Source organism: Chroicocephalus ridibundus, chromosome 6 (assembly GCF_963924245.1).
Source record: "Chroicocephalus ridibundus chromosome 6, bChrRid1.1, whole genome shotgun sequence".
Taxonomy (NCBI): domain Eukaryota; kingdom Metazoa; phylum Chordata; class Aves; order Charadriiformes; family Laridae; genus Chroicocephalus; species Chroicocephalus ridibundus.
In genome coordinates this window covers 76,143,866-76,165,961 of record NC_086289.1, presented here as the reverse complement: position 1 = coordinate 76,165,961, position 22,096 = coordinate 76,143,866, and the positions used below count along the sequence as shown (strand labels likewise).

Genomic DNA, 22,096 nt, shown 5'->3' with positions numbered 1-22,096 from the left:
TCTCTTTAGGAAGGTGATAGAATTTGAGACCATAAAGGAGTTAACTCCTCATCAGAGTTCGTTGTCGCTTGCATCCCGGCAGATACCGAACCACTAAGGATATTATCCTTCCCTTCCGTGTGATCCCTCTGGTGCGGGAGGTGGGTCGGACCAAGCTGGAGGTGAAGGTGGTGATCAAATCAAATTTCAAACCTTCCTTGCTAGCCCAGAAGATAGAGGTAAGAGAACAAAAACCTATGGCCTCTTGTACCTGGGAATAGTGCCTCTATTTTGTCGCCTGCTGTGGAGTCCTCACAGATGAGTTCTCAAGCTTGTACAGGACTAAGAGTGAACTGAATGCCCCGCAGATGTGTGGTGCTGCTGTGCTGTGGAAGGGAACTGCTGTAGAGTAGGGAGGTGGAAGTTGTTTTCAGTTCCACAGCCACCTTGGCAGAGGCCACCCTTCCTGCAGCAGCTTTTCGCTTGATGTCTTGGCCACTGTGAAAAGTTTGTGTTCTTCTGTCTGCACGGCCTGATGTCTGGCAGGCAGCAGGCTGTGAGCTGTGCAAGACAGGCTAAGGGTGGCTTTGCAGCTTGGTCCCCTTCTGGGAAAGGCTTGCTGCTGCAAAGCCAGGCTGTGCAGAGCCTAGTGCAGCCAGACCTCCCTGGACAGCCTGGCATCCTGCCTGAGCTCTTCTGCCCCACGCGAGCCATGTTTCCTGCAGCCTGAACTGGAGAGCTCTGCCCTCTTCCTCAGTGACTCTTGTGGATTCTGAAAGTGTGTTTGAACCTTTACTTCTAAGCAAGAAACTGGAGAGCTGGCCGAGGATGCCTGGTGGTAGCTGTTGTTCTCTGGGCCCTGAGAAGGGAGAGGGAAGGCCGAGGGGTCCAGGACAGCAGCTGTGTTCTCCTGGGAGGAGGCGGTCTTCACCTGAGACTGCGCGGAGTGCCCAGGCACCAGGCTCCTTGCCCACGCTCACCAGACTCTGCCTTCCAGGTCCGGATCCCAACGCCCCTCAATACCAGTGGAGTGCAAGTCATCTGTATGAAAGGGAAGGCAAAGTACAAGGCCAGTGAGAATGCCATTGTCTGGAAGTAAGTGAGCGTGTCAGGTCTGGGGTGCTGCAGGGGCAGGGAGGGTCTGGTTAGTGCCCCTCTTGTGGAGGGGAGAATAAACTGGGGCGCCTGCTCACTTCTGGGCTTTCTCTGATAGGATAAAACGTATGGCTGGAATGAAGGAATCCCAGATCAGTGCGGAGATCGAGCTGCTGCCCACCAATGACAAGAAGAAGTGGGCTCGGCCCCCGATCTCCATGAACTTTGAGGTGAGTTCTGGTCTGCCTTCCACGGTGCAGCTAACCTTGGCGACGCTTTGTCAGTCCAGTCCCTTCTGCCCTTGGGGAGCTCCACAGGTTTGAGTGCTCCCCATCCCCAGCTGCTGTGTGACTCTGCCTAACACAAGGCCAGCCAGGTGGCAAAGCTAATGGAAGAAAATTGTCCTTAAAGCCATGGGAGTCTGTCACCACCCATGTAGGGAGTCAGGGAACAGTGGCTTTTGGTGCCCATTTCTAGATGTGTAGCCAAGGGGTCCTGTGGCTTTCGTGGATGAAGAGCACCTTAAGCCTCTGTTCCAATGCTCTCTGTTGCCTTTCCCTTTCTCAATAGGTCCCGTTTGCGCCCTCTGGGCTGAAGGTGCGCTACCTGAAAGTCTTTGAGCCAAAGCTGAACTACAGTGACCATGATGTGATAAAATGGGTGAGGTACATTGGCAGGAGCGGGATCTATGAGACCAGATGCTAGCCCCAGCAGGCTACCGGGCTCCCTCTTCTCCAAGCCATCCTCTGCCTCTCCTCAGTCTTCAACTACATTCAGAGAAAACATCTGCCTGGCCCCTCTACGCAGATTGGAAGACCCTACGGCTCACCTTGGGAGCGGACTCGCCTGCCTGTGCCCAGTTACCACCCGGGCTGCAGATGAAGTTCAGAACCCTGTTGTGCACAGGGGTGGTGTCAGCCTCCCGCTCCCCGTCCCAGGGTGGGCAAGGGCTAGTCTAACTCCCATCCTCTCGTGATCTTTCTAGGGAACGTCCGCCATTAAACTCCTCTTCTGTTGGTGTCTCACTACTTGCATCATATCCTAGTATTTTTGAAGTTCTTGTGCATATGTACTCGTAGAATAGACCTAAACATAGACTGGACAAATCTGAGTTGAAGTTACCCTGGCTTCTGTACTAGCTATTGCTGTTGTGGTAGATGTTGCTGACCAGTCTGAGATGCCCGGGGTGGTGAGTGCATCGGCCCCCGCCGGGGGAGATGGTGGGCTCGCCGCATCTCACCACCTTAATATTTCTTGCAAAGTTGTCAGTATAGAGTCCTGCTGCGGGAAGGTTTGTGACCAAAAAGGATGAGGGTTTAGACTCTTGCTGGTGTGTATGTGGGTGGCACAGCATTTAAGGTCCTCGGAGCGCTCGCCCTCGCCTGCTGCTGGCTGCAGCCCGTCTGTCCTTTCCCAGCCAAGCGCGAGCGCAGCCCCGCTGTGTCCTGGGGCGCGCGGGGCAGGCTCAGCCCTGTCGGGGTGCGGCGGGGGCTGTCCTGGGGACCGACATGCACTTGCAGCGAGAGCCCCCCCTCGCCCCACCGCCACCCACCGCTTCTGGGCCGTTGCAATGCTGCCGCCGCCCGCAGCCCCGCTTCTGGTAGTGTGGTCTCCATTTTGTACACCCTGTGATTTGTCCAGCTCTCGATCTAATAAAGTATGTAGAACGGAGACGGCTGCCCGTGCTGCTCTGTGGGGGGCGTGGGGCGGGAGGCGGCGGGGCCCCGGCCGCCCGCGGCTGGCGGGGGCGGGGAGCCGGCGCCGCCGGGGGGAGGAGGGTCCCCGGGGGGTGGGGACGGGACGGGGCCGCCAGGGCGCAGGCGCGTCCCCGCGCGCTCCCGCACTCCGCTTCCCGGCGGCCCCCGCGTGCATGGCGGCCGCCCGCCTCCTTCCCGGCAGCCCCCGCGCGCGCCGGGCCTTCCGCCCCTGCGCGGGTCCGGGCTGCCGGCGGCGGCCGGGCCGCGCTGCGCCCCGCCATGGCCTCCTGCGCCGACATCCTCCGCAGCGAGTTCCCCGACCTGGACGGCGAGGTCTTCGCTTACGTGACGGGTGAGCGGCGGCGCGACGGGCCTCCCGCCCCGCCGCATGTCGCGACAGGCGTCGGGGGAGGGGGAGCAGGCGGGTGCCCCCTGCCGGCCGCGTCGCGACAGGCGGCCGTCCGTCGCGACAGCGGCGGGGTGTGCATGGCGGTGTCCCTGTGCCTACAGGGATCCTGCACGGCGACGGGGCCGACTTCGAGTCGGTGGACGAGCTGGTGGAGGCGGTGGGGGAGCTGCTGCGGGAGGTGTCGCAGGATGCCAAGGACGAGGGCGCTATCAGGGACATCTGCCAGCGCCTCTTCAACACCCTGCAGCTGTAAGGGCCCCCCCGCCCCTCACCCCCGGGCCCCTCACCCCCGGCCCCCTCACCCTCCTTCTCCTCTCCCGCAGGGACGAGGGCCGGGCCCAGCGCTGCAGCCAGGTGCTGCTGGACGCCCCCATCCAGCTCTCCCAAATCACTGACGGATACGGTGAGTGACACCCACCGGCGACCCCCAGCCACACGCTGTCCCCCCCCAGCAGCTCCCGTCCTGCTGTCAGGGCACGGGCGGCGAGGATGGGCCCGGGGCGTTGGGCGTGTGCTCGCTGGGCCTCGGGAGCGGTTCCCTGCGCCCCTGGGCCCCCCCTCGCAGCTGCACCCCGCTTTCTCTTCCCGCTGCTGAGCTGTGGCCAGCAGCACCTGGCTGCCGCAGGGCAAGCAGGGGTGGAAGGAGAGGAGCCACCCTTTGGTCCCCCTGGGAGAGGGGCAGTCCTGCCTGGTCGTGAGCAGCCCTTAAGGCAGCTCTTGGTGGGGTCTCCCTGGAGCACGGGATCATCAGCACAACCCAACCCAACGTCTTCTTGCAGCAGACGCCGGCACGGACCTGCTGCCCGGGCTGCTGCTGAAGAGAGGCCAGACCTCGGTGAGTGGGGGCCATCCCCGCGTTCCTAAGCCAGCAGATGTGGTGGGAGCAACTAACGCGTGGGGCTGCAGGTGTCCTACCCTGCTCCGGTCACCTCGCCCCCGGAGGGCAGCCGGGACGGGCGGTCGTCATGGGTAGGGACGCAGCAGTGGGGATGCTGCTCCTCCTCGTCAGGTTCACTGTAATTTGGGAAACTCGACCTTGCTGTGATGAAGAGGCTCAACAAGAGTTAACGGCTTATTAATTTGATGAGTTCTATTTTGCTATAACTTTTTAATGAGCTTCAAAGTGTGGATGATGCAGTGGTGGTGCTCCGAGTGCAGGTTCTCTGACTTTCACGAGGACCTTTGGCCTCTACAGCAAGGCCAATTGAGGAGTAGCCTCTACAGCTAATTGAGGATGACGTCTCGCCATATGCAATGAGAGAGAAAATCCTGGGTAATGGTTAGATGTTGGATGTTACAGGTGCGGAGTTAGCACGGAGCAGCTGTTTTCCAGAGAGCTGCTGTGGGGAGGTTTTAAGCCCAGCTTCAAAAATGGCTGTGGGTTGTCCTGGTTTGAGAAATAAGATCAGGAGTGGAGAGGTCTGGAAGCAGTTACGGTCTGTGATCTGGAGGAAGTCAGAACATCTTTGCCGATGACAGGCGTAGCTGCCCAGGAGGGACCTGTCAAAGTCTGAGTATGGGGAGAAGCGGTTGTGCATCTGCAGAGCAAGGACGGCGGTTGCTGTACTGGGTGGGCAGTCTCTCTACCAGGCTGGTGTCTTGTAGAGCTCTCCCTTCCTGGGGTAATGAGTGGAGGATGAGAACCCCTCGCCAGGAAGCTGAGACCTAACGTGGTCCCCATGTGTCTGAAAGGGAGTCTTAAGCGAAAGCTGGCAGCTGTTGCTGGTTTTGGCACTGGAGTTGTTGCTGCTGGGTTTGCTCTCTGGCTCCCATGTCTGCAACTCAAAAAGGATCTTCAGAAAAATTGGAGACGATTCAGAGGAGGCCTCGGGAGGCCTCTCAAGTTCTGGAGGACATGTCTTATGGGGAGATTGAGGGAGCTCGGTATAGTTTACAGAGTGACTCAGTCCATCTGTAGGTACGGGGTCACAGCTCCAGTAACAAGACGCTCTTCAGTCTAGCATGCAGGGCTGTAACGTGCTCCGGTGGCTGTAGAGTTGCCTAGAAATACCTAGGAGTGTTCTTGGTCAGCCACAAATATTTGACTTGACACAGGAATAAGTTGGAGTGGGCTGAGAGCCTGGCCAAGACCAGAGGCCAGATTAAAACGCTTGGCTCCTTCTTGCCCTCAGGTTTAATTAAATGCTTTTTGTCTCTGTCTTGATTGATCCACTGCGTAAGCCGAGTTTGTTCCAAACTGGCTAAAGTTTAACGTGCCTGGTGGTCCAGAACAAGGGTGGGCGTAGGGTCTAGCGGAGGAGGCATTGGGGTAGCAGGTTGCTGCTGTTGAAGCGACTGGGCTGACCCAGGTCCCTGGAACTAGAGAAAGTGGCCGTACGTTAGGGTCAGCCAAACCCTCTGCCTTGCTGAGGCAGAACCGTTGTGCGTGAGCAGTTGATTTAGGACTTCATTCCTGAATTGATTTCCTGGCCTGATTAGCTTCTTCAAAACGCACTTGAATCTGTCCCAGTTCCCATGTCCTGCCTCCTGGAGTTGGGTTTCTGGTGCTTTTGCTGAAGTTGCTTTCTCTTCTTTAAACTCTCTGCTTTGTGCCCCAGATGGTGAATGCCAAGAAACTGGAGAAGGCAGAAGCCAGGCTGAAAGCCAAGCAGGACAAGAGGATGGAGCGGGATTCCCTGAAGACATCTGGCCCTCTGTGAGTACGGAGGGCGCCTCAGGTATCCCCGTCGCGCTCTGCTGAGCGTGGCTGGGATCTGGCTGTACCAGAGCTTTATGGTTGAGCCCCCTTCTCCGTCTTCTGCCTGCCCGCAGGGTCCTTGAGGAGGCTTCTGCCAGCCAAGCTGCCAGCAAGAAGGAGACTCGCATGGAGTCATCAGGCAAGAACAAGTCGTATGATGTGCGCGTCGAGAACTTCGATGTGTCCTTCGGTGAGCGGTGAGTGCGGGTGGGGAGGTGGGACAGATCTTGGCTGGGCTTTGGGCTGTGGGTCACTGAGACTCGTCTGGAGAGTGGTGGGAAGTGACAGAGGACGTGGGAAGGGTGAGGAAGCAAGGTGGGCACCTGACCCCGTTGGCTTTGGGCTGGAGAAGTCTGTGATGGTTGTGTGGCCCCAGCACAGCCTGAAATACGGTTGGGGCAGGCGGCTGCCGGTTATTTCCCTCTCCGTGGGGCAGCCCTGACCTGCCTGTTCCCTTGCTTCAGTGTCCTACTGGCGGGAGCAGACCTGAACCTGGCATTTGGACGACGCTATGGGCTGGTGGGCAGGAACGGGCTGGGGAAGACTACGCTGCTGAAGATGATTGCCAGCCGGAGCCTGCGCATCCCCTCGCACATCAGCATCCTCCATGTGGAACAGGAGGTGGCAGGGGACGAGACGCCAGCGCTGCAGAGTGTGCTGGAGTGTGATACCACTCGCGAGAGCCTGCTGCGGGAGGAGAGGGATCTGACGGATAAGATTAATGCCGGCAGGTGAGACGTTGCTGGTGGGTTTCCAGCCCTTCTGCGGCTTCTGGACCACGAGGTCTCATTCTGAGGTCTCTCCCTTTAAATGGAGGGCTCCAGCAGGGCTGGGCTACCTCTTGCTTGGGGAGATCGGCCTCCACCAGCATCCAAACCCTAACCCTCGTCAGTCCCACATGCTCCTCTTTGTCCCACCCCAGGGGAGAAGGGACAGAAGGTGCCAGGCTGTCAGAGATCTACGCGAAGCTGGAGGAGATTGAGGCAGACAAGGCCCCAGCAAGGTGAGACAGCCCTGCGGACACCGCTGTTTGTTGCCGTGGGCAGCGGTATGGGGCATGGAAGGGTGATGCCGTGGCCCTGGGATCCAGGCTGTGAGGACAGGGCGCTCTCCCTGCTGCTCCTTGTCTCTTCTTCTGTCACAGCTCTGCTGGGCTAGGAGTAGTCGAGCTTCCCCCTGAAGCTGGAGGGAATTTTTTGGCCCCAAGTGACTTGCATTGTTGCTGCTGCTCCTCTCAGACCTCCTCAGGTTCCTGGTGGTCTGGGGAATTTTTCTGGGATGTTGGTGGTAGCGACTCTCTTCCTGGCCAAAGAGCTGAAAGCTTCTTGCGAATCTAGGACTTCACGTGGATGCTGTGCTCTCTTGGGCTGCATTTCCCAGCCAAGTGCTGCTCTTGGGCCTGCAGGGAAGTTTTCCTGTGCCAGAATGGCCTTAAACCGCGCAGCAGCGTCCCCGGGGTGACTGTGGGTCCAGGGCCTCAGACTGTGCTGTGCGTCTGGATGCTGTAGCTGGGTTCCAGTTCCCTCTCTTTTTCCCCAGGGCATCCGTCATTCTCGCTGGGCTGGGCTTTAATGCAAAGATGCAACAACAGACAACCAAGTAAGTCTCCAGGTTCTGGGTATCGAGACAGAAACGGGTCTGGGGAGACGCCGCTGCTGGTGAGCCCCCAGGCACCGCTGTGGCTGTGAGGGAGGGGAGCCCTGGGGAAGGGTGAAGGTCTGTTCCTGCCCTCCCAATGCGGTCTCCTGCCCCGAGGGAGCCAAGCCACCGGCCTGCTGGACCATGGTTCTCGTGCTGTGCCCGAGGTCTCTGCGGGGACACACAGTTTCGGGGTGACAGCAGAGCTGAAAGGGCAGCGGGGGAGCAGGGAGCCTGGCAGGCGAACACAGAGTCGTTCTGTGTTAAGCAGTAACCCCTCTCTGCAACCTCTTCTCTCCTCAGAGAGTTTTCCGGAGGCTGGAGAATGAGGCTGGCCTTAGCCAGAGCCCTGTTTGCCAGGTTGGTGTCCAGGCCTTCACGCCATGGGGTCTGTGCTGCGAGGTGCAGGCGTGCTGCCCGGGGCTCCTCTTGGCTCTGGGGGTGCGGAGCGTTGGGGGCATCACAGCTCCGTGTGTGCGGTGAAACGCGCTCTGCACTGACCCTGTGCTCTTTTTGCTTCTGATACCCGTGTCTGGTTTTTCCTAGGCCAGATCTCCTTCTGCTGGATGGTAAGTCGATACCATGAGTCCCCTCCGACTCCACGGCCAGGCCTGCCTGTGCCCTTGCTGGGGTTGGGAACACGCTGTGGCCTTTAGCTGCCCGCCCAAAATAGCCCTGCGTGACAGGGCAGTGCTGGCAGGGCTGTGGGCGCTGCGGGGAAGCGCTGGGGGGGCCGCCTGCACGGCACTCAGCAGAGCTCTGCCCCATGCCCCAGCTGGGGGCTCTGCCTGTCGCCGCGCCCCAAGCAGTCCCTCTGCCGGCCCTGCCGTGGGCCCTGGCTGCCGGCCCATCCCGGGGGTCCCTTCACCGCAGGGGGTGACCCCGGCACTGGGCTGGCTCCATGGGGGGTGCCCACCCTGGCTGGCGGGTTTGTGTGAGGCGCTGCCGCTGGGCACCAGTGCCCAGGTACCAGTATGGGGTGGGGGGAGCGTCCCCGTCCGAGCCTCGGCCCCCAGACCCCCCTGCCTCAGCGCACCCCACGGGCGTGAGTCCCCTCGGCTGTGGAGTCAGGTCCCCACGCAGGGTCTCTTCCTCCGTGATGCTGATCTCTAGCCTGTCCTGTGTAAAAAAGAATAATCCAGCCGTCCCCATCCCTCCTGACCTCCCTGCCTCTTTCCCTTCCCGCAGAGCCAACGAACATGCTGGACGTGAGGGCCATTTTGTGGCTGGAGACCTACCTGCAGGTAGGGGGTGGCCAGGAAGCCCCGGGACAGAGCGAGGGACGGAGATGTCCTCCAGGCTGGTGTCTCGCCTTGCTGGGTGGTGGGAACAAGCCCTGCGCTCTGGCTTGACGATGCTCAGGCCTCCCTCTTGCTGTCTCCTCCAGACCTGGCAGTCGACCATCCTCGTGGTGTCCCACGACAGGAACTTCCTGAACGCGGTGGCCACAGACATCATCTACCTGCACTCTCAGCGGCTGGACACGTACCGCGGGGACTTTGAGAACTTCATGAAGATCAAGGAGGAACGGCTGAAGAACCAGCAGCGAGAGTACGAAGCCCAGCAGCAGTACCGCGAGCACATCCAGGTACTAGAAGAAGCCAGTAGTGCTGCGACACTCTTCTCCCAGCCTTGTCCCACTCTCCACGCTTCTAGTGAACCCTCCAAGCCTCCCTGCTTCCAGTAATCTCTGCTCTTGGAGTTTTTTCTGCTGTTTGGCCTTTCAGTGACCCATGGACGTGTCTCTGTTGTTGCAGGAGGCTTGGCAGCAGAGCGGGGTGGCTGGGGCTGAAGAGGACCTGCAGCGTGCTGATGCTTTTCTCTCTTGTAGGTTTTCATTGACCGCTTTCGCTACAATGCCAACCGGGCATCCCAAGTGCAGAGCAAGCTCAAGCTGCTGGAGAAGCTGTGAGTGCCTGTCCCGCTCCTCTCTGGAGGCGGGGAGGGGACAGTGAACGGGGGTTCTGAAGGTGCCTGGGTGGTACCGGGATGGTTTGGGCTTTGGGTGCTCTGTCTCTGGTCCAGAGGCTTTGGCCAGGATGAGGCATTGGAGAACTGAAGACTGTCTGGGTTTCTGGTGTGGGAACAGACCCCCAGTGCAAGGCATCTCGGTTACCCATCTCCTCTTCTTGCAGGCCAGAGCTGAAACCTGTGGACAAGGAGTCTGAGGTGGTCATGAAGTAAGTGTCCCCTGAGCCCTTGCTTGGAGGGTGCCTGGCTCCGTTTCTGATGTGAGCTCCTCCTGGGTCCCGTCCCGGCTGGAACAACCACCCCTTCCCATGGGCCAGCCTTACTCTGACAGGGAGCCCAGACAGGCCCCCACGTTTGTGTTGGGTTCCCTCCTGGGGCCAAGGCTGCCAAGACTGATCTGTCCCCTCTTCTTGTGACCATCCTTCCCAGAGGCCCTGCATGGCAGGGAGCCCTCCTTCCCACCTGGGGGTTGCAGCGGTTGTCCCGGTGGGGGTCGGGAACAGGGTGTCTGAAGTTCCTGGACGTCTCTCACCTCTTCCTGCCTTCCCAGGTTCCCTGATGGTTTTGAGAAGTTCTCCCCCCCGATCCTGCAGCTAGACGAAGTAGACTTCTGTTATGACCCAAGTCACTACATCTTTCGTTCCCTCTCCGTCTCTGCTGACCTGGAGTCCCGCATCTGTGTGGTATGTGGAGTTGCAGAATAACGGTGGCTACAAGGGACCTTGGGAGGGCCCTGCTGGAATCAGGGCCAGCTTTGATGTTAGGTCAGGTTGCTCAGGTCCTCCTTGTCCAGTTGAATTTTGGATGTTTCCAGGGAGGAATGTTTCTCCCATTCCTCTTGGTCCCATTGCAGCATTTGATCATCCTCATTACGAGGAACATTTTTCCTAATACCGATTAGAATTTGTGACTTCTGCCTGTTGCCCTTCACCCTTTCACTGGGCACCTCTGAGAAGAGAGTGGGTCCATCTTTTCTGTAACTGTTAATTAGCTGACGACAGCGGCATGTGGTGGGGGCTCCTGCCATGCTGGATGGGACAGCAGAGAGATGTTATTTGCTTGCGAATGAGGCTGGGGCCAAGTAATCCTTAGGCTGGAGGGCTGGGGAGGGGACATCCTCTAGCACTGCTGTCTGTGCAGCTCCTCACTGATAGAAACGCAGCTGGAGCCGCTGGTTAGACTCTCGTTCTGGCCGCCTCCGCTGTGTGATTCTCCAAGCGAGCCAAAATTCCCTGATTGCTGCCCCACGCTCCAAAGTACCTTCATGGGTTTCACGTTCTCCAATGCTGCTGCTGCTTCTCTAGGTTGGGGAAAACGGAGCTGGCAAGTCGACCATGCTAAAGATCTTAATGGGGGAGCTGGCACCAGTCAGAGGGATCAGACACGCTCACAGGTACCTGGTAGGAAGGGCTGGGGGACTGGGAGGAATGGTGCAGCTGGAGGGCTTCTGGGCTGTGCTCTGGAGTGGTGGCTGCCCAGGTGACAGGGATATGGGGGTGGGTCCTGCACACCCACGCATATGCCCCCCTTCCTGCAAGCGCCATGGTCGCGGGGCCTGGTACCAGCTCCCCGTTGCTCTTCTCATTCTGCAGAAACCTAAAGATCGGTTATTTCAGCCAGCACCACGTGGATCAGCTGGACTTGAACATCAGTGCTGTCGAGTTGCTGGCAAGGAAGTTCCCAGGTGAGTTTTGGAGATCCCAGGAGATGTGGGACATGGAGGTCTCCTTTGCCATGCACAGAGCACCGTTGATTTGTTCCGTGGCCCTGGGCAGAGGTTCTGTCACCTCGGTCCTTAAGGGACACCGCCTGCTCTGGGTTGAATCTCCACCTCCAGCACCGGTTCAGCACACCAGCCGTGAGAAGCCGTGCTGGTTGTGCAGGGGTGGTCGGCGGGCTGGTGCCCCACCGTGGCCGGGTTTTGGAGGCAGATGACCCACTTTCCTGCCAGGCACAGAACGAGCACTGGCTCCCCCTTTCCCAGCTTCCAAAACCTCCTGCTCCCTTCTCCACTTAACAGGTGGTGACAGGGAATTGGGGGCAGCCTGGGGTCAGTCACCAGCCCTGCAGCCCCTGTTCCGATTGCGTCAGTCAGGTTTTCCCACAAACCCCCTGCTTGGGAGGGAATTGCCTGGAAGCGGCTGCTGGGTTCCTCCCCGCCGCGCTGGCCTGGGGGGCTGAGGCACCGGGGTCCTGTGTCACCCTGGATGTGCCATGGCTATGTTGTGACACGCTCCTGCAGGGAAGACGGAAGAGGAGTACCGGCATCATCTGGGGAGCTATGGTGTCTCGGGGGAGCTGGCTGTGCGTCCCGTGGCCAGCCTGTCTGGAGGTCAGAAGAGCCGCGTGGCCTTCGCCCAGATGACTATGTCCTGGTAATTTTCTCCCAGATGTTGTTAACTTTTGCACAGCTCCATCCCCGGATCCTGCTTCACCAGGAGGATGTGGGCATCCAGGGACTCTCCGTTGCCCCACGGAAGGCTTGTCCTGGGGCCTTTTTTGGGGAGGGAGGTTGCCACCCTGGTGGGACGATGTGGAAGGTGGCTTTCTCCTGCCGCGTTGGGCTCACGGGGAAAAGAGGTGTCCCTGGAGCTGGGCAATGCCAATCTCGGGGCAAATGTGGGTGGCTGTGGCGTTTCACGGCTAAGGCAGCAGCCTGGTGGGGGTCCCAGCGCAGGCCTGCTCCAGTGCACGCTCAGAGCCGTCTTCTCTTCCAGTCCAAACTTCTACATCCTGGATGAGCCGACAAATCACCTGGACATGGAGACCATCGAGGCGCTGGCAAAGGCACTGAACAAGTTCCGGGTAAGGCTCCCTGGGTGGGATCTCCTCTCGTGCGGATGCTCCCTCCCGCATGGGTTCCTCACTCTGTCAGCCGGGGGCGACAGTCCAAGGCCAGGGATGGCTTCCAGCCCAAGACACGCGTTGGGAAGAGCCAGTCGCATTTCTGCCTTAGCCACCCGTCCTGGTGGTTTGTTTCACTTGCTGGCTTTGGCTGAGGGTGGCCGAGAGAGGCAAGAGCAGACCAGAGAGCACCTTGTCCCCCATCCTGGCCAGTCACCTGCACCCTGTGGCTTCTCCTGTGCTGCGTGCGGTGCCTCAGGGCCACTTGCTTCTTAGGCACAACTTACAGCTGGTCTCCAAAGACACAGCCTCTGGGTACCACTGCGATCAGTCTTGTTCTTACTGTTTTATCATTGCCTGGGTTGGGGCAGTTTTACTGTGAAACAAAAGCTTGATTGAGGTTGCCTGGGGCCTTGTCCAGCCGCCTTTTCACTGTCGCTGACTCTGCCTGGAATCTCCGTCCCCGCACTTGTCGGGGACCTGGAGAGCCAGTAGCGATCCCGGCACTTGCCCCTCCTGTGCTGCAGATGCCGCCTGCGCTGTGCCCAGGGCTGTGCCCCGCTGAGTCCCCTTTTCCCGCTCCTGTTGGCAGGGTGGTCTGATTTTGGTGTCCCACGATGAGCGCTTCATCCGCCTGGTGTGCCAGGAGCTGTGGGTGTGCGAGGACGGCACCGTCACCCGCATCGAGGGCGGCTTCGACCAGTACAGGGACATCCTGCGGGAGCAGTTCCGCAAGGAGGGGTTCCTATGAGGGGGGAGCCGGACCGCGCCGGGGCCGGGAGCTCGCCCGCCTCGGCTCCATCCAACGTGCCTGGCAGAGTGACGAGGACGCTGCCACCCGCATGGACCCTCAGCGTGCCATCGAACTGCCCCCCGAACGGCTCTCCCCCCCGGCCGGGCGCGGGGACCACGAGGCAGCGGGAGCCCGGCACCGGGCGGACTGGGAAGGCTGTGCCCAGCACTGGGCAGACTGGGAGGGCTGTGCCTGGGGCTGCTGCTCTGCGAGAGGAGGGGAGGGGGTGTCACGACCTGACCCCCCCCCGGGTCTAACTCCGTGCTCTGGAGGGCGGGAGAGGAGCTGTTCTCCATGTTTCTTCGCTTCCCCCTCTGCCTTTTTCTTTCTTTTTGGTTCTTTTTGTGTTTAACTGGCCGAACACGTCGGGCTCCATCACATGCCACCGTCCCGAGGCCTTTGCTGCTAAACGCGTCCCCTGCCCCTTCCCCGGCCCCTGGGCGGGGGGGGGGGGGCTCCGTGGCCCGTGGTCCCCCCGGGGCCGGTGTCTGTCGTGCCCGGCTGCGCCTGGGACGCCCGCTGCCCCCCGCCCCGCTGCCCGCCTTCCCCTCCTGGGGGGCTGCTGGTTCCCCCCCCAGCCTGCCGCGGGGCGAATAAACCCCGGACGCAGCAATGGGTGCAGCGCTCGCCTTTCCTGGGGGGGGGCTGCGGGGGTTGAACGGGGGGGGGTGGCGGGGGGACGCGCCGTGCTTTTATTGGGTCTCAGCGGATTAAATGTCTCCCCCGGGGTGCGGGGGGAGGCTGGCGCCGGGGCGGGTTGTTTCCCGGGGGGGGGCAGGGGGCGAGGCCGGCGTTGGGCGTTAGCTGGGATCCGATTGTGGTTTGGGGGCTGCGGGAAACCGGGCTGGGGGGGGGGGAGGGGGGACAGAGCGGGGACCCCCGGGGGGGTGCGGTGGCCCGGCTGCCCACCGGCGGGGGTGTGGCGGTGTCCCGGTGCCGGGAGCCCCGCCCCCCGGTGCAGGCCCCGGTGTCCGCCCCCGGCCGGCGCGGCGGCGCGCGGCGGGCGGGGCAGGCCGGTGCGGCGCGCGGCATGAGGCAGGGCGGGGAGGCGGCGGGCGGGGGGCGCGCGGCGGGCGGCAGCCCCGTGCCCAGCCCCGGCTCCCCCGGCGCCGAGGAGGTGAGCGGGGCGGGGGGGCCTCCTCCCCGCGTGCGTGCGTCCGGGGGGGGCCGTGTGCCGAGGGCTTTGCGGGACGGCGCTCTGCGCGGGGGGGTGCCTGAGGGAGGCTGAGGAGGGCGGGGGGGGCTCTGTGTGTGTGGGAGGCTGGGGGCGTGCGGGGAGAGGGGGGGCTCTGTGTGGGGGTGCGCGGGGGAGGCTGGGGGGGGGCTCTCTGTGCGCGTGTCCGAGGGGGGCTGTGTGTAGGGGACGTGTGCGAGCCGGGGGGGTCTCAGTGTGTGTGTGTGCGCGCGTCTGGGGGGGGGGGGCTCCTCCGCGTGTGTGTGCGCGCGCTGATGGGGGTCGAGGGCTTTGCGGGACGGCGCTCTGTGTGCGGGGGGGGATCGCTGCGTGTGTTGTGTGTGTGCGGGGGGGATCGCTGCGTGTGTTGTGTGTGTGCGGGGGGGGGGATCGCTGCGTGTGTTGTGTGTGTGCGGGGGGGGGGATCGCTGCGTGTGTTGTGTGTGTGCGGGGGGGGGGATCGCTGCCTGTGTTGTGTGTGTGCGGGGGCCTGTGTGTGTGTGTGTGCGTGCGCGGGGGGGGGCGGATCGCTGTGTGTGTGCGGGGGCCGGTGTGTGCCTGTGTCCGGGCGGGAGGGGGGGGGCTGTGTGTGTGTGTCCGTCCCCGGGGGGGGCTGTGTGTGTGTCTGTCCGCGGGGGGCTGGGGGGGGGGCTGTCTCTGTGTGTGCGAGGAGCGCTCGGGGGGCGGCCGTGGGTGCGGGGGGGGGAGGGATGGTGCCGGGGTGCGGGGGGTGGCGCGGGGGGACCTGCGTGGCCGGCGGTGCCGTGCGCGTGCCGGGCGGGGGGGTGCGGGGCTGTAGGCGTGCGAGGGGGGGAGCCGCTGCGTGCCGGTTCCGGGGGCGGGGGGTCCCGCAGGGGGGGTGTCGCCCCCCCTCCCCGGCGGCCGGTCGGGGCAGGACAGGGAGCGCGGCGCCATCTTGGGAGCCATCAGGTGCCCGGCGCGGGGACGGGCGGCGGCGGGGGGGGGGAGGTCCGGGGGGACCGCCCCGGGGGGACCCGGCCGCCGCCCCGCGGGGAGGGGGCGGCTGTGAGCCCGGCACCGCGGTCCCCCCGCGGTCCCCGGAGCCGCCGGAGGGGGTGCCTCTGCTCCTCCGCCCCTGGCCCCAGTGTCGCCGGGGTCCCCCGGACCTTGTCCCGAGCGGGGCCGGGCTCCTGCGCTGGCCCCTCGGCGGCCGTGGAAGCCCAAATCGCTGGGCATCCCCCCACCACCGCCCCGCTCCCGGCTCCCTCGGGTCCCAGTCAGCCGCGGGAGGCGTCCCCCGCACCGGGGCTCCCGGCTCTGAGTCACCGCTGCCGGGCGGCTGCCGCGCTCCCTGGGTGTCCCATCGCTGGGTGTCCCTTCGCGTCATCACTGTGGTTCCCCCCCCCTCCCAGTGATCTGGGTTTTACAGGGAGGGGCTGCTTCTGTCCGTCCTGGGGTTTGGGGAGGGTGGGTGCTTGGGTGACTGGTCGGGGGCTGGGTGTCGCTCAGCCGGGGAGGGGGCGTCCGGGGGGTTTAATCGACACGTGGCGTTTGTTGCAGCCGTCGCAGAAGCGACAGAGAACCGTGGAGGACTTCAACCAGTTCTGCACCTTCGTTCTGGCCTACGCGGGCTACATCCCCTACCCCGACGAGGTGAGCGGGTGTGTGGGGTGCTCCTCTGAAAACGACGGGATCCTCTGGGCTCCTGCCACCTGCAGACCCAGCTCCCAGTTCCTCTCCTGGAGCGTGTTTTCCAGCCCTAGCCCCTTCCTCCTCGCTCCCTGAACGCCTGTGCTGCCGTTCCCTGTGCTAGCCCTGTGTCTTGCCCCCCTTGCAGAACGAGCCCTGGGCCCGCGGAGGCAGCATGAGCCCCCCGAACAGCACGGGGAGCACGCAGGACAGCGAGAGCTGGGCCTCGTCCCACTCCTCCGACTGCCACGTCCTGGGGGATGACGGGAGGAGCAGGGATGCCGCCGGGGGGGCTGTGGAGAGCGGCCTCCTCCTGCCCTACCCTGCCTTCCCTGACGGCTTCTACGGCGCCCGGCCCCCGCAGACCAAACGGAAGAAACCGCCAGCAAAGAAACTGGTTTTGGAGCAGGAGGTGAAGAGGGAGCCGCTGGGCACCGGGGCAGAGCCGGACGGGGCGAGGGAGCTGGCTGCGCTGGAGGGACGGGTGCCCCCCGTGAGACAGCAGCTCCCGGAGCCTTCCCTCAGCCCGGCTGGGGACCCCCAGCCCCCCTCCCTCCTGGAGGAGCTGATGAAGGAGGAGAAGGACTGGACGCATGGAGCGCAGGGGGCCGAGAAGCCAGCGGGAGATGATCCTCAGCTGCAGGAGCACGGACCCTGCTCCGGAGGGAGGAAAAGCCCCGGTGCTTGCAGTACCTTGGACCAAAGCGAAGGGGAGGATGCGAGCGGAGGCAGCTCCCAGCTCAGTGGTGAGTGTCCACGGGAGCCCGGGGGCCAGTGACAAATGTCTGTCTCTCAGCTGGAGCCACCCAGGGAGGGCTTGTCGGTGTCCCAAGCCTTTCCCAGCACGGGGGTTGACCTGGGAGGACCGGAGAGCCGAGGGCAGGGAGCTGGCTGCCCTGCGGAAGCTCTGTTCTGCAGTGAGTGGTGCAGACCCGAAACATGTCTGAAGTGGGGCGTAGGGTCACCTTCCTCATCTGGTCTTCATTTTTTCTTTTCTTTTTTTTTTTTTCTCCTTTTTGCAACTTTAGCAGTCGATTTCACAGCAGCTCCCAACACCAAAGCAGAAGGTGAGTGGGGGGCTCTCCCATTTAGCACCAGTGGAACTGGCTGGTCTGGCCACAGCCGGGCCAGCAGCCAGTGAGGTGGTTTCTGACCAGTGTCTGTCTCTCCTGGCCAGACGACGACGCCTGGGACCTGATCACCTGCTTCTGCCTGAAGCCCTTCGCCGGGAGGCCCATGATTGAATGCAATGAATGCGCTACCTGGATCCACCTCTCTTGTGCCAAGATCCGCAAATCCAACGTGCCTGAGGTTTTCATCTGCCAGCGGTGCCGTGACGCCAAGCAGGAGATTCGCCGCTCGAACCGAGCTCGGACGGTGCCCCGCAAGCGCTTCTGTGACTGAAGCTCCCCTGGAGCAGGGAGGCCGGGGGTCCCCTTTTTAATCCGAAGATCGTAGCCCGGTTTGGCGAGACAATCAATGCACGGTGATGGCCAGGGAGGGGCTGGACTGTCCCCCTTGCACTTCTGACTGCTGGAAGCTGCCCCGTGCGTCCTCCCTGGGGGGCGCGTTGGCCACGGAGCTCAGTTTCCCTGGAGGTGTGGGGGGGAAAGGAGGGTGGTCCAGCTGCGCACTAGGTCACTCTGGAACATCCCTGTCCTCGCACAAAGCTGGCTCAGTGCCTTTCCCCAGGGCAGCCGAGGAGAACCTAGTCCTAGTAGTTTTTCTGTGGTGTGGTGGAAGCTTACACTTACCCCAAGATGTGACTCCCCTTCGTCCTTTCTCCTCAGTGTTTTCCTTTTCCTTGCCTCAGGCTTTAGCGTGGGCTGCGACGGCCAAGCCCCAGTGATCCAAGTTCTCCTCCGGCAAGTAGGTGCAGCCCTCCACGAAGGGCTCCATGGAGCTCCCTCCATGAAGCGTCCTGCTCTCCAGGGCAGGAGGGGACGTCAGTCCTGGAGCAGAGTGGGGCTCTGCGTCTTGGGGGTGTTGGTGGAGCCATCCATCTCTGGTTCACCAGCCTTGCAGGGTGGACAGGGGAGGTCCTTCCCCTGGCCCATGGTGCTCCTGGTCTCGTTTGCTGTGCCTGTGACCCCAGGGTAGTCCTGTTGGGTCAGGAGCAGCAAAGGCATCCTCCAGTAGGTGATCACCAAGGCAGTTCTTGCTGAGCAGCCCTCCTTGCTTCATGTTCTCCAGTTGTACTGGGGTCTCCTGTGTGAAGGGAGGTGGGATTCCTGGTAGGAGACTGGAGTTCTCCTCAGAGCTGGCTGTGGCAGTGCTGGGAGCCCTTTGGAAGGGGAACAGGAGAGTGCTCTGTGGTTAGCTTTCCATGTTTTCCAGTTAAAAACAACTGAAGCTTTTGTACCCTGTGGCCATCTCCTGCCTGCAGGGCTGTCTGGTGGAGCATCCGCTTCAACACCAGCTGGATGCTGAGACCTGAGCTTGGATGGAGCCAGGAGCTGGGAGGGCTTTGCTTCCCAGCACTCCCTCCATCACAGAAGTTGGGTTTTTTTCCTGGACACGTAGAGTGAAACCTAATGACTTGTCATGGGCGGGCCCCGAGCCCCTTCTGCTATGCAACTGCTGCTCTGGAGACACCGGCTGTGCTCTCTGCAGCCCCTGCTTGAGTTTGGCAGTGGAAGGCCTGTCCCTGTCCCTGTCCCCCATGGACAGTGTGTGTGTGTGTGTGTGATCTCCTGGGCCCCCATCTGCACCAACCGCTGGACCCCACCTCCAGACCCCTCCAAAAGAGCCTCCCCACGTGCCTTCTGCACTTTCCCTGGGGGATGCAGACCCCGCGCCCGTCCTGGTGACACTCGGCTCAGTCCCCGGCATGCCACTGCCCACACTGGGACAGCCCCCTCTTGCCAGTCCCAATGACCGTTATTTCTTAACTGGGTTCTTTCCTACTTGCACATCTGGTTACTGTGGGACCACAGCTGGGGGAGGGCGTGGGGCAGCCCCTTATCATGCAGCAGCCCCCAGGCTTGTCCCTGTGCCTCTCTCCTGCTGTGGAAAGCCTGGGCCCCAAAAGTGCTTTATGTTTTTATAGTTACTTTGTATTGATATGTAAAATAGCAAATTCTGGTCCTTGCCCTGTGGAGTGTGGCTGGAGTCTTATGTATATAATAAAGTACTTTTGCCATAACAGTGGTGGCTGTGGCACAGCTCAGTGGCCTCGGGTCTCGCATCCCTCTGGGACCTGAGCGCTCCCCTTCTGCTGGCGGGGAGGGGACCTGGTGTGGGGATCCCCCCCACTGCCCCCACCCACCCACTGCCCCCCAGGCGAACATCAAGCTGCACAAACGACAGGGAGCGGGCAGAGCGGTGCATGTTGTATTGAACAGAGCAATGCCCCTCCCGCGCATGGGGGTGCCCCACGGGAACCCGCTGGACTCGGGGACAACCTCTTCAACGGGCACCGTCTTCCCCAGGCTGTGGCCGGCTCGTCATGAGCATCGTGGGTTACTCCAAAGAAACAGGTCTCATGGCCGGAGGGTCTGGGGGGGTCCGTGCACCCTTGCTGTGACTCAAAGTACATCACAATTTATCTCAAAAGCTGTACTTTCCTCTCGAGCGACAATAAACCTTCTCTGGCTCTGGCTCCGGCTCCGCTCCACAGTGGCGTTACGATTTAGTCCTGAGAGCAGCTGAGGTACCAAAGGATCCAGTTTTCTCCACAAAATACGTGTTATTCCAGCACAGAGGTTATCACTGGCTTCCCCTGCAGCCCCCGAGGTGTCCCAGCTTCCAGCCGTCAGGCCAAATGGGGGACGCAGCGAGGGGAACAGGGCAAAAAGGCACTGGGGGCCGAGCGCTGGCCTGGCTGGGCAGGACGAAGTGGCTGTTGGAGGAGTCCCTCCCCGCAGCAGGGTGCTGCTGGAGCATCGTTTCCGTCCCGAGGCGGTCGCACTGGGGCAGAGGCAGCGAACGGTCCAAGAAGGGCAGCAAAACGGGGCGTAATTTCTATGCAAGGGGCCAAAGCTGGGTTTGTGTGGCGAGCGAGGCAGGGGACTCTACTCCTCCTTGGCCCAGGCGGAGCCGCCTGCCTTCGCCTCCAGGTGGGGAATCACCGCCTCGGTGTAAAACTTCTCCAGCTTGGGCACCGTCTGCCCCCAGAACTTGGCATCGAACTCCACGGGGACCACGGCCGTCTCCTTGGTGGTGTGCACCACGAAGTCGGCCTGCTGGAAGCCAGCGGCCGCCAGCTGGCACTGGACCTGGGTGAAGTAAGGGTGATCCTTCTTCAGGGCGTAGGCGTCGCCATCCACCTCCAGGCAGAAGTCCTTGTCCTTGCAGGCCTCGCGCACCGTCCTGTTCCTGTGCTTGTAGGGACACTTCACCTCCACCAGCCCCAGGGCCTTCCCCGTGGCCGCCTCCTTGATGACGCCGTCCGGGCTGGCGGCGATCCACTTCTTCTCCCGGTGGATGAAGAGGCCGCAGTCGTCCACCTGCACCGCCTTGCCCACCACCTGTGACTTCAGCTGCTCGTAGGCCTGCAGGGCCGCCTTCTCGTTGCGGATCCCCCAGGACATGGCTGGCGTCTGCACGCTGGGGCCGGAGCTCACCACCGCCCTCAGGTAGGACTGGGGCACCTCGTCCGTCTTGCCGTTGGCGAACTTGCTGTTGGCGATGCGGGGGGCCACGGAGGCGGTGATGCGGTTCTCCCGCCACTGGTACCACTTGGGGTTGCTCCGCTGGCCCCGCGTCTCCTGCTCCACCCAGGGGATGTCCTGGCTCTCCAGGGGGGGCAGGAACTGGCCCACGGCCCCACTCAGGTCAGCCCCAAGCGGCTTCTTCTGCGGACGTGGGTCCGCTCTGATGGACCCATGTGACGTGGGTCCCTGACGTGGAGGACGCGGGTCCGCTCTGATGGACCCATGTGACGTGGGTCCCTGACGTGGAGGACGTGGGTCCGCTCTGATGGACCCATGTGACGTGGGTCCCTGACGTGGAGCCGCGCCGGCGGCTCCTTTGGCATCAGGCACCTTCTGGGCTGTGGAGCAAGTCCCGGTGGATGCTCTGTGCTGGTCCCTGGCGTCCCCTCGGGCTCCGTGGGACGCTGCAGGTCTTGGCTGAGAGGAGTTTGTCTTCGCCCCCCGCCCCCGACTAGGGCCGGCAGCCGGAGCGCTCCGGGATCGGCTGCCGGTGGCCGCGGCTGTGGCCTTGGTGGCTGAGGCGGAAGGCGGTGGCGCAGCCGGGGCGGCTTTGGAGGCGGCCGCGGCCGGGCGAGGGGACGAGGTGCCGCCGGGCTCCTTCCTGGGTCTCCCCATGGCCGCGCGTCAGAGGGCCTTGTGCTGCGGGAAGTGAAGAAAATCGAACGCCCTTCCCCAAAACACGCCTTTCCCGTTCCTGGTTCCCGGCCATCTCTCTCCCCACGCCTTTTCTCGGGTGACGCACCACGGTGGCACGCCGGCTGCTGGGGCGCACCCCCCCCCAAGCACCATGCCCCCCCTCCCCAAAACCCCACACCTCCCCCAAACGCTGCGTGTCCCCCCGAAAACCCCACGTGTCCCCCCGACCCCGAGCCTCCCCCAAACCCCGAGCCCCCCCAAACCTCACATGTCCCCCCCCAAACCCTATGCCCACACAAAACCCCACACCCCCCCAAACACTCCACACCCCGCCAAACCCCACGTCCCCCCCCCAACCCCAAGCCTCCCCCAAACCCCACGTCCCCCCCCAAACTCCCCAACCCCCACGTCCCCCCCCAAACTCCCCAACCCCAAGCTTCCCCCAAGCCCCATTCCCCCCCCTCAACCCCCACGTCCCCCCCGACCCCATTTCCCCCCCAAACCCCACGCCCCCCCCCCCAACTCCAACCCTCCCCCCCCCGCTCCCCCGGCGGGTGTGGGGGGGAACGGACAGCGGGGTCCAACCCCCCCCGGGAGTCCACCTCGGTAGGGACGCGCCACACCGGGCGGGGGGGGACACCGTTCCCCCCTCCCGCCCCCAAAAAACGTGTTGGAGCCCGGAGCCCCCCCCTCACCGTTTCGCCGCCGCTCCGGAAGCTCGTCCCGCCCGGACGGGGCGGCACCGGGGGGGGGGGGGAACGGGACAACGATGGCCGGGCGGCTGCTTCCCTCTAGCGGGGAGCGGCGGGGGGGGCTCGGACGAGCCCCCCCCGCCGCTCCCCGCTAGAGGGAAGCAG

The 22,096-nt window shown here is 62.8% G+C and overlaps 4 protein-coding genes across 8 annotated transcripts in view; 3 read left to right on the top strand and 1 right to left on the bottom strand.

The window, feature by feature from the left end:
• AP2M1 (adaptor related protein complex 2 subunit mu 1) overlaps positions 1-2,745 on the top strand; it is a 29,060-nt gene extending 26,315 nt beyond the window's left edge. The window contains exons 8-11 of the mRNA XM_063337849.1: positions 83-218; positions 977-1,074; positions 1,193-1,304; positions 1,645-2,745. Coding sequence (XP_063193919.1) covers positions 83-218; positions 977-1,074; positions 1,193-1,304; positions 1,645-1,779 — 481 coding nt within the window. The 3' untranslated portion in view covers positions 1,780-2,745. The remainder of the gene's footprint in view (positions 1-82; positions 219-976; positions 1,075-1,192; positions 1,305-1,644) is intronic.
• A 220-nt stretch (positions 2,746-2,965) lies between these two features.
• ABCF3 (ATP binding cassette subfamily F member 3) lies at positions 2,966-13,737 on the top strand. 2 transcript variants are annotated; one of them, XM_063337914.1, is made up of 21 exons: positions 2,966-3,123; positions 3,282-3,429; positions 3,504-3,583; positions 3,963-4,015; positions 5,739-5,836; positions 5,953-6,075; positions 6,343-6,609; positions 6,801-6,881; positions 7,418-7,477; positions 7,820-7,876; positions 8,063-8,085; positions 8,705-8,760; positions 8,904-9,104; positions 9,348-9,424; positions 9,652-9,696; positions 10,038-10,170; positions 10,792-10,880; positions 11,080-11,171; positions 11,730-11,862; positions 12,205-12,292; positions 12,924-13,737. In XM_063337914.1, exons 1-21 carry the CDS (start codon positions 3,051-3,053, stop codon positions 13,080-13,082), a joined length of 2,136 nt encoding a protein of 711 aa, XP_063193984.1. In that variant the 5' UTR covers positions 2,966-3,050; the 3' UTR covers positions 13,083-13,737. The 2 variants fall into 2 exon arrangements, with proteins under 2 accessions (XP_063193984.1, XP_063193983.1); XM_063337913.1 differs by having other exon boundaries at positions 3,960-4,015.
• A 274-nt stretch (positions 13,738-14,011) lies between these two features.
• LOC134516981 (PHD finger protein 13-like) lies at positions 14,012-19,095 on the top strand. 3 transcript variants are annotated; one of them, XM_063337919.1, is made up of 5 exons: positions 14,012-14,241; positions 15,820-15,912; positions 16,097-16,694; positions 16,980-17,015; positions 17,126-19,095. In XM_063337919.1, exons 1-5 carry the CDS (start codon positions 14,155-14,157, stop codon positions 17,350-17,352), a joined length of 1,041 nt encoding a protein of 346 aa, XP_063193989.1. In that variant the 5' UTR covers positions 14,012-14,154; the 3' UTR covers positions 17,353-19,095. The 3 variants fall into 3 exon arrangements, with proteins under 3 accessions (XP_063193989.1, XP_063193988.1, XP_063193990.1); XM_063337918.1 differs by having other exon boundaries at positions 14,019-14,241; positions 16,977-17,015; XM_063337920.1 differs by lacking the exon at positions 14,012-14,241 and adding an exon at positions 15,097-15,228 and having other exon boundaries at positions 16,977-17,015.
• A 118-nt stretch (positions 19,096-19,213) lies between these two features.
• On the bottom strand, positions 19,214-22,007 carry LOC134516980 (uncharacterized). Of its 2 annotated transcripts, none has more exons than XM_063337915.1 (2): positions 21,935-22,007; positions 19,214-21,242 (listed from the first exon to the last, which is right to left on the bottom strand). In XM_063337915.1, the coding sequence occupies exon 2, from the start codon at positions 21,216-21,218 to the stop codon at positions 19,962-19,964; it is 1,257 nt and encodes a 418-aa protein (XP_063193985.1). In that variant the 5' UTR covers positions 21,219-21,242; positions 21,935-22,007; the 3' UTR covers positions 19,214-19,961. The 2 variants fall into 2 exon arrangements, with proteins under 2 accessions (XP_063193985.1, XP_063193986.1); XM_063337916.1 differs by lacking the exon at positions 21,935-22,007 and adding an exon at positions 21,842-21,930.
• Between the last annotated feature and the right edge of the window lie 89 nt (positions 22,008-22,096).

Excerpts from the sequence above, each read along its gene's own strand:
- LOC134516980 (XM_063337915.1), bottom strand. The coding sequence starts at position 21,218 with ATGGGGAGACCCAGGAAGGAGCCCGGCGGCACCTCGTCCCCTCGCCCG.
- ABCF3 (XM_063337913.1), top strand. The coding sequence starts at position 3,051 with ATGGCCTCCTGCGCCGACATCCTCCGCAGCGAGTTCCCCGACCTGGAC. Across the intron at positions 7,478-7,819 it reads ATGCAACAACAGACAACCAA|AGAGTTTTCCGGAGGCTGGA; the intron begins GTAAGTCTCCAG and ends TTCTCTCCTCAG. Across the intron at positions 11,863-12,204 it reads GCCCAGATGACTATGTCCTG|TCCAAACTTCTACATCCTGG; the intron begins GTAATTTTCTCC and ends CTTCTCTTCCAG.
- LOC134516981 (XM_063337918.1), top strand. The coding sequence starts at position 14,155 with ATGAGGCAGGGCGGGGAGGCGGCGGGCGGGGGGCGCGCGGCGGGCGGC. Across the intron at positions 16,695-16,976 it reads AGGCAGCTCCCAGCTCAGTG|CAGTCGATTTCACAGCAGCT; the intron begins GTGAGTGTCCAC and ends TTGCAACTTTAG. Across the intron at positions 17,016-17,125 it reads TCCCAACACCAAAGCAGAAG|ACGACGACGCCTGGGACCTG; the intron begins GTGAGTGGGGGG and ends TCTCCTGGCCAG.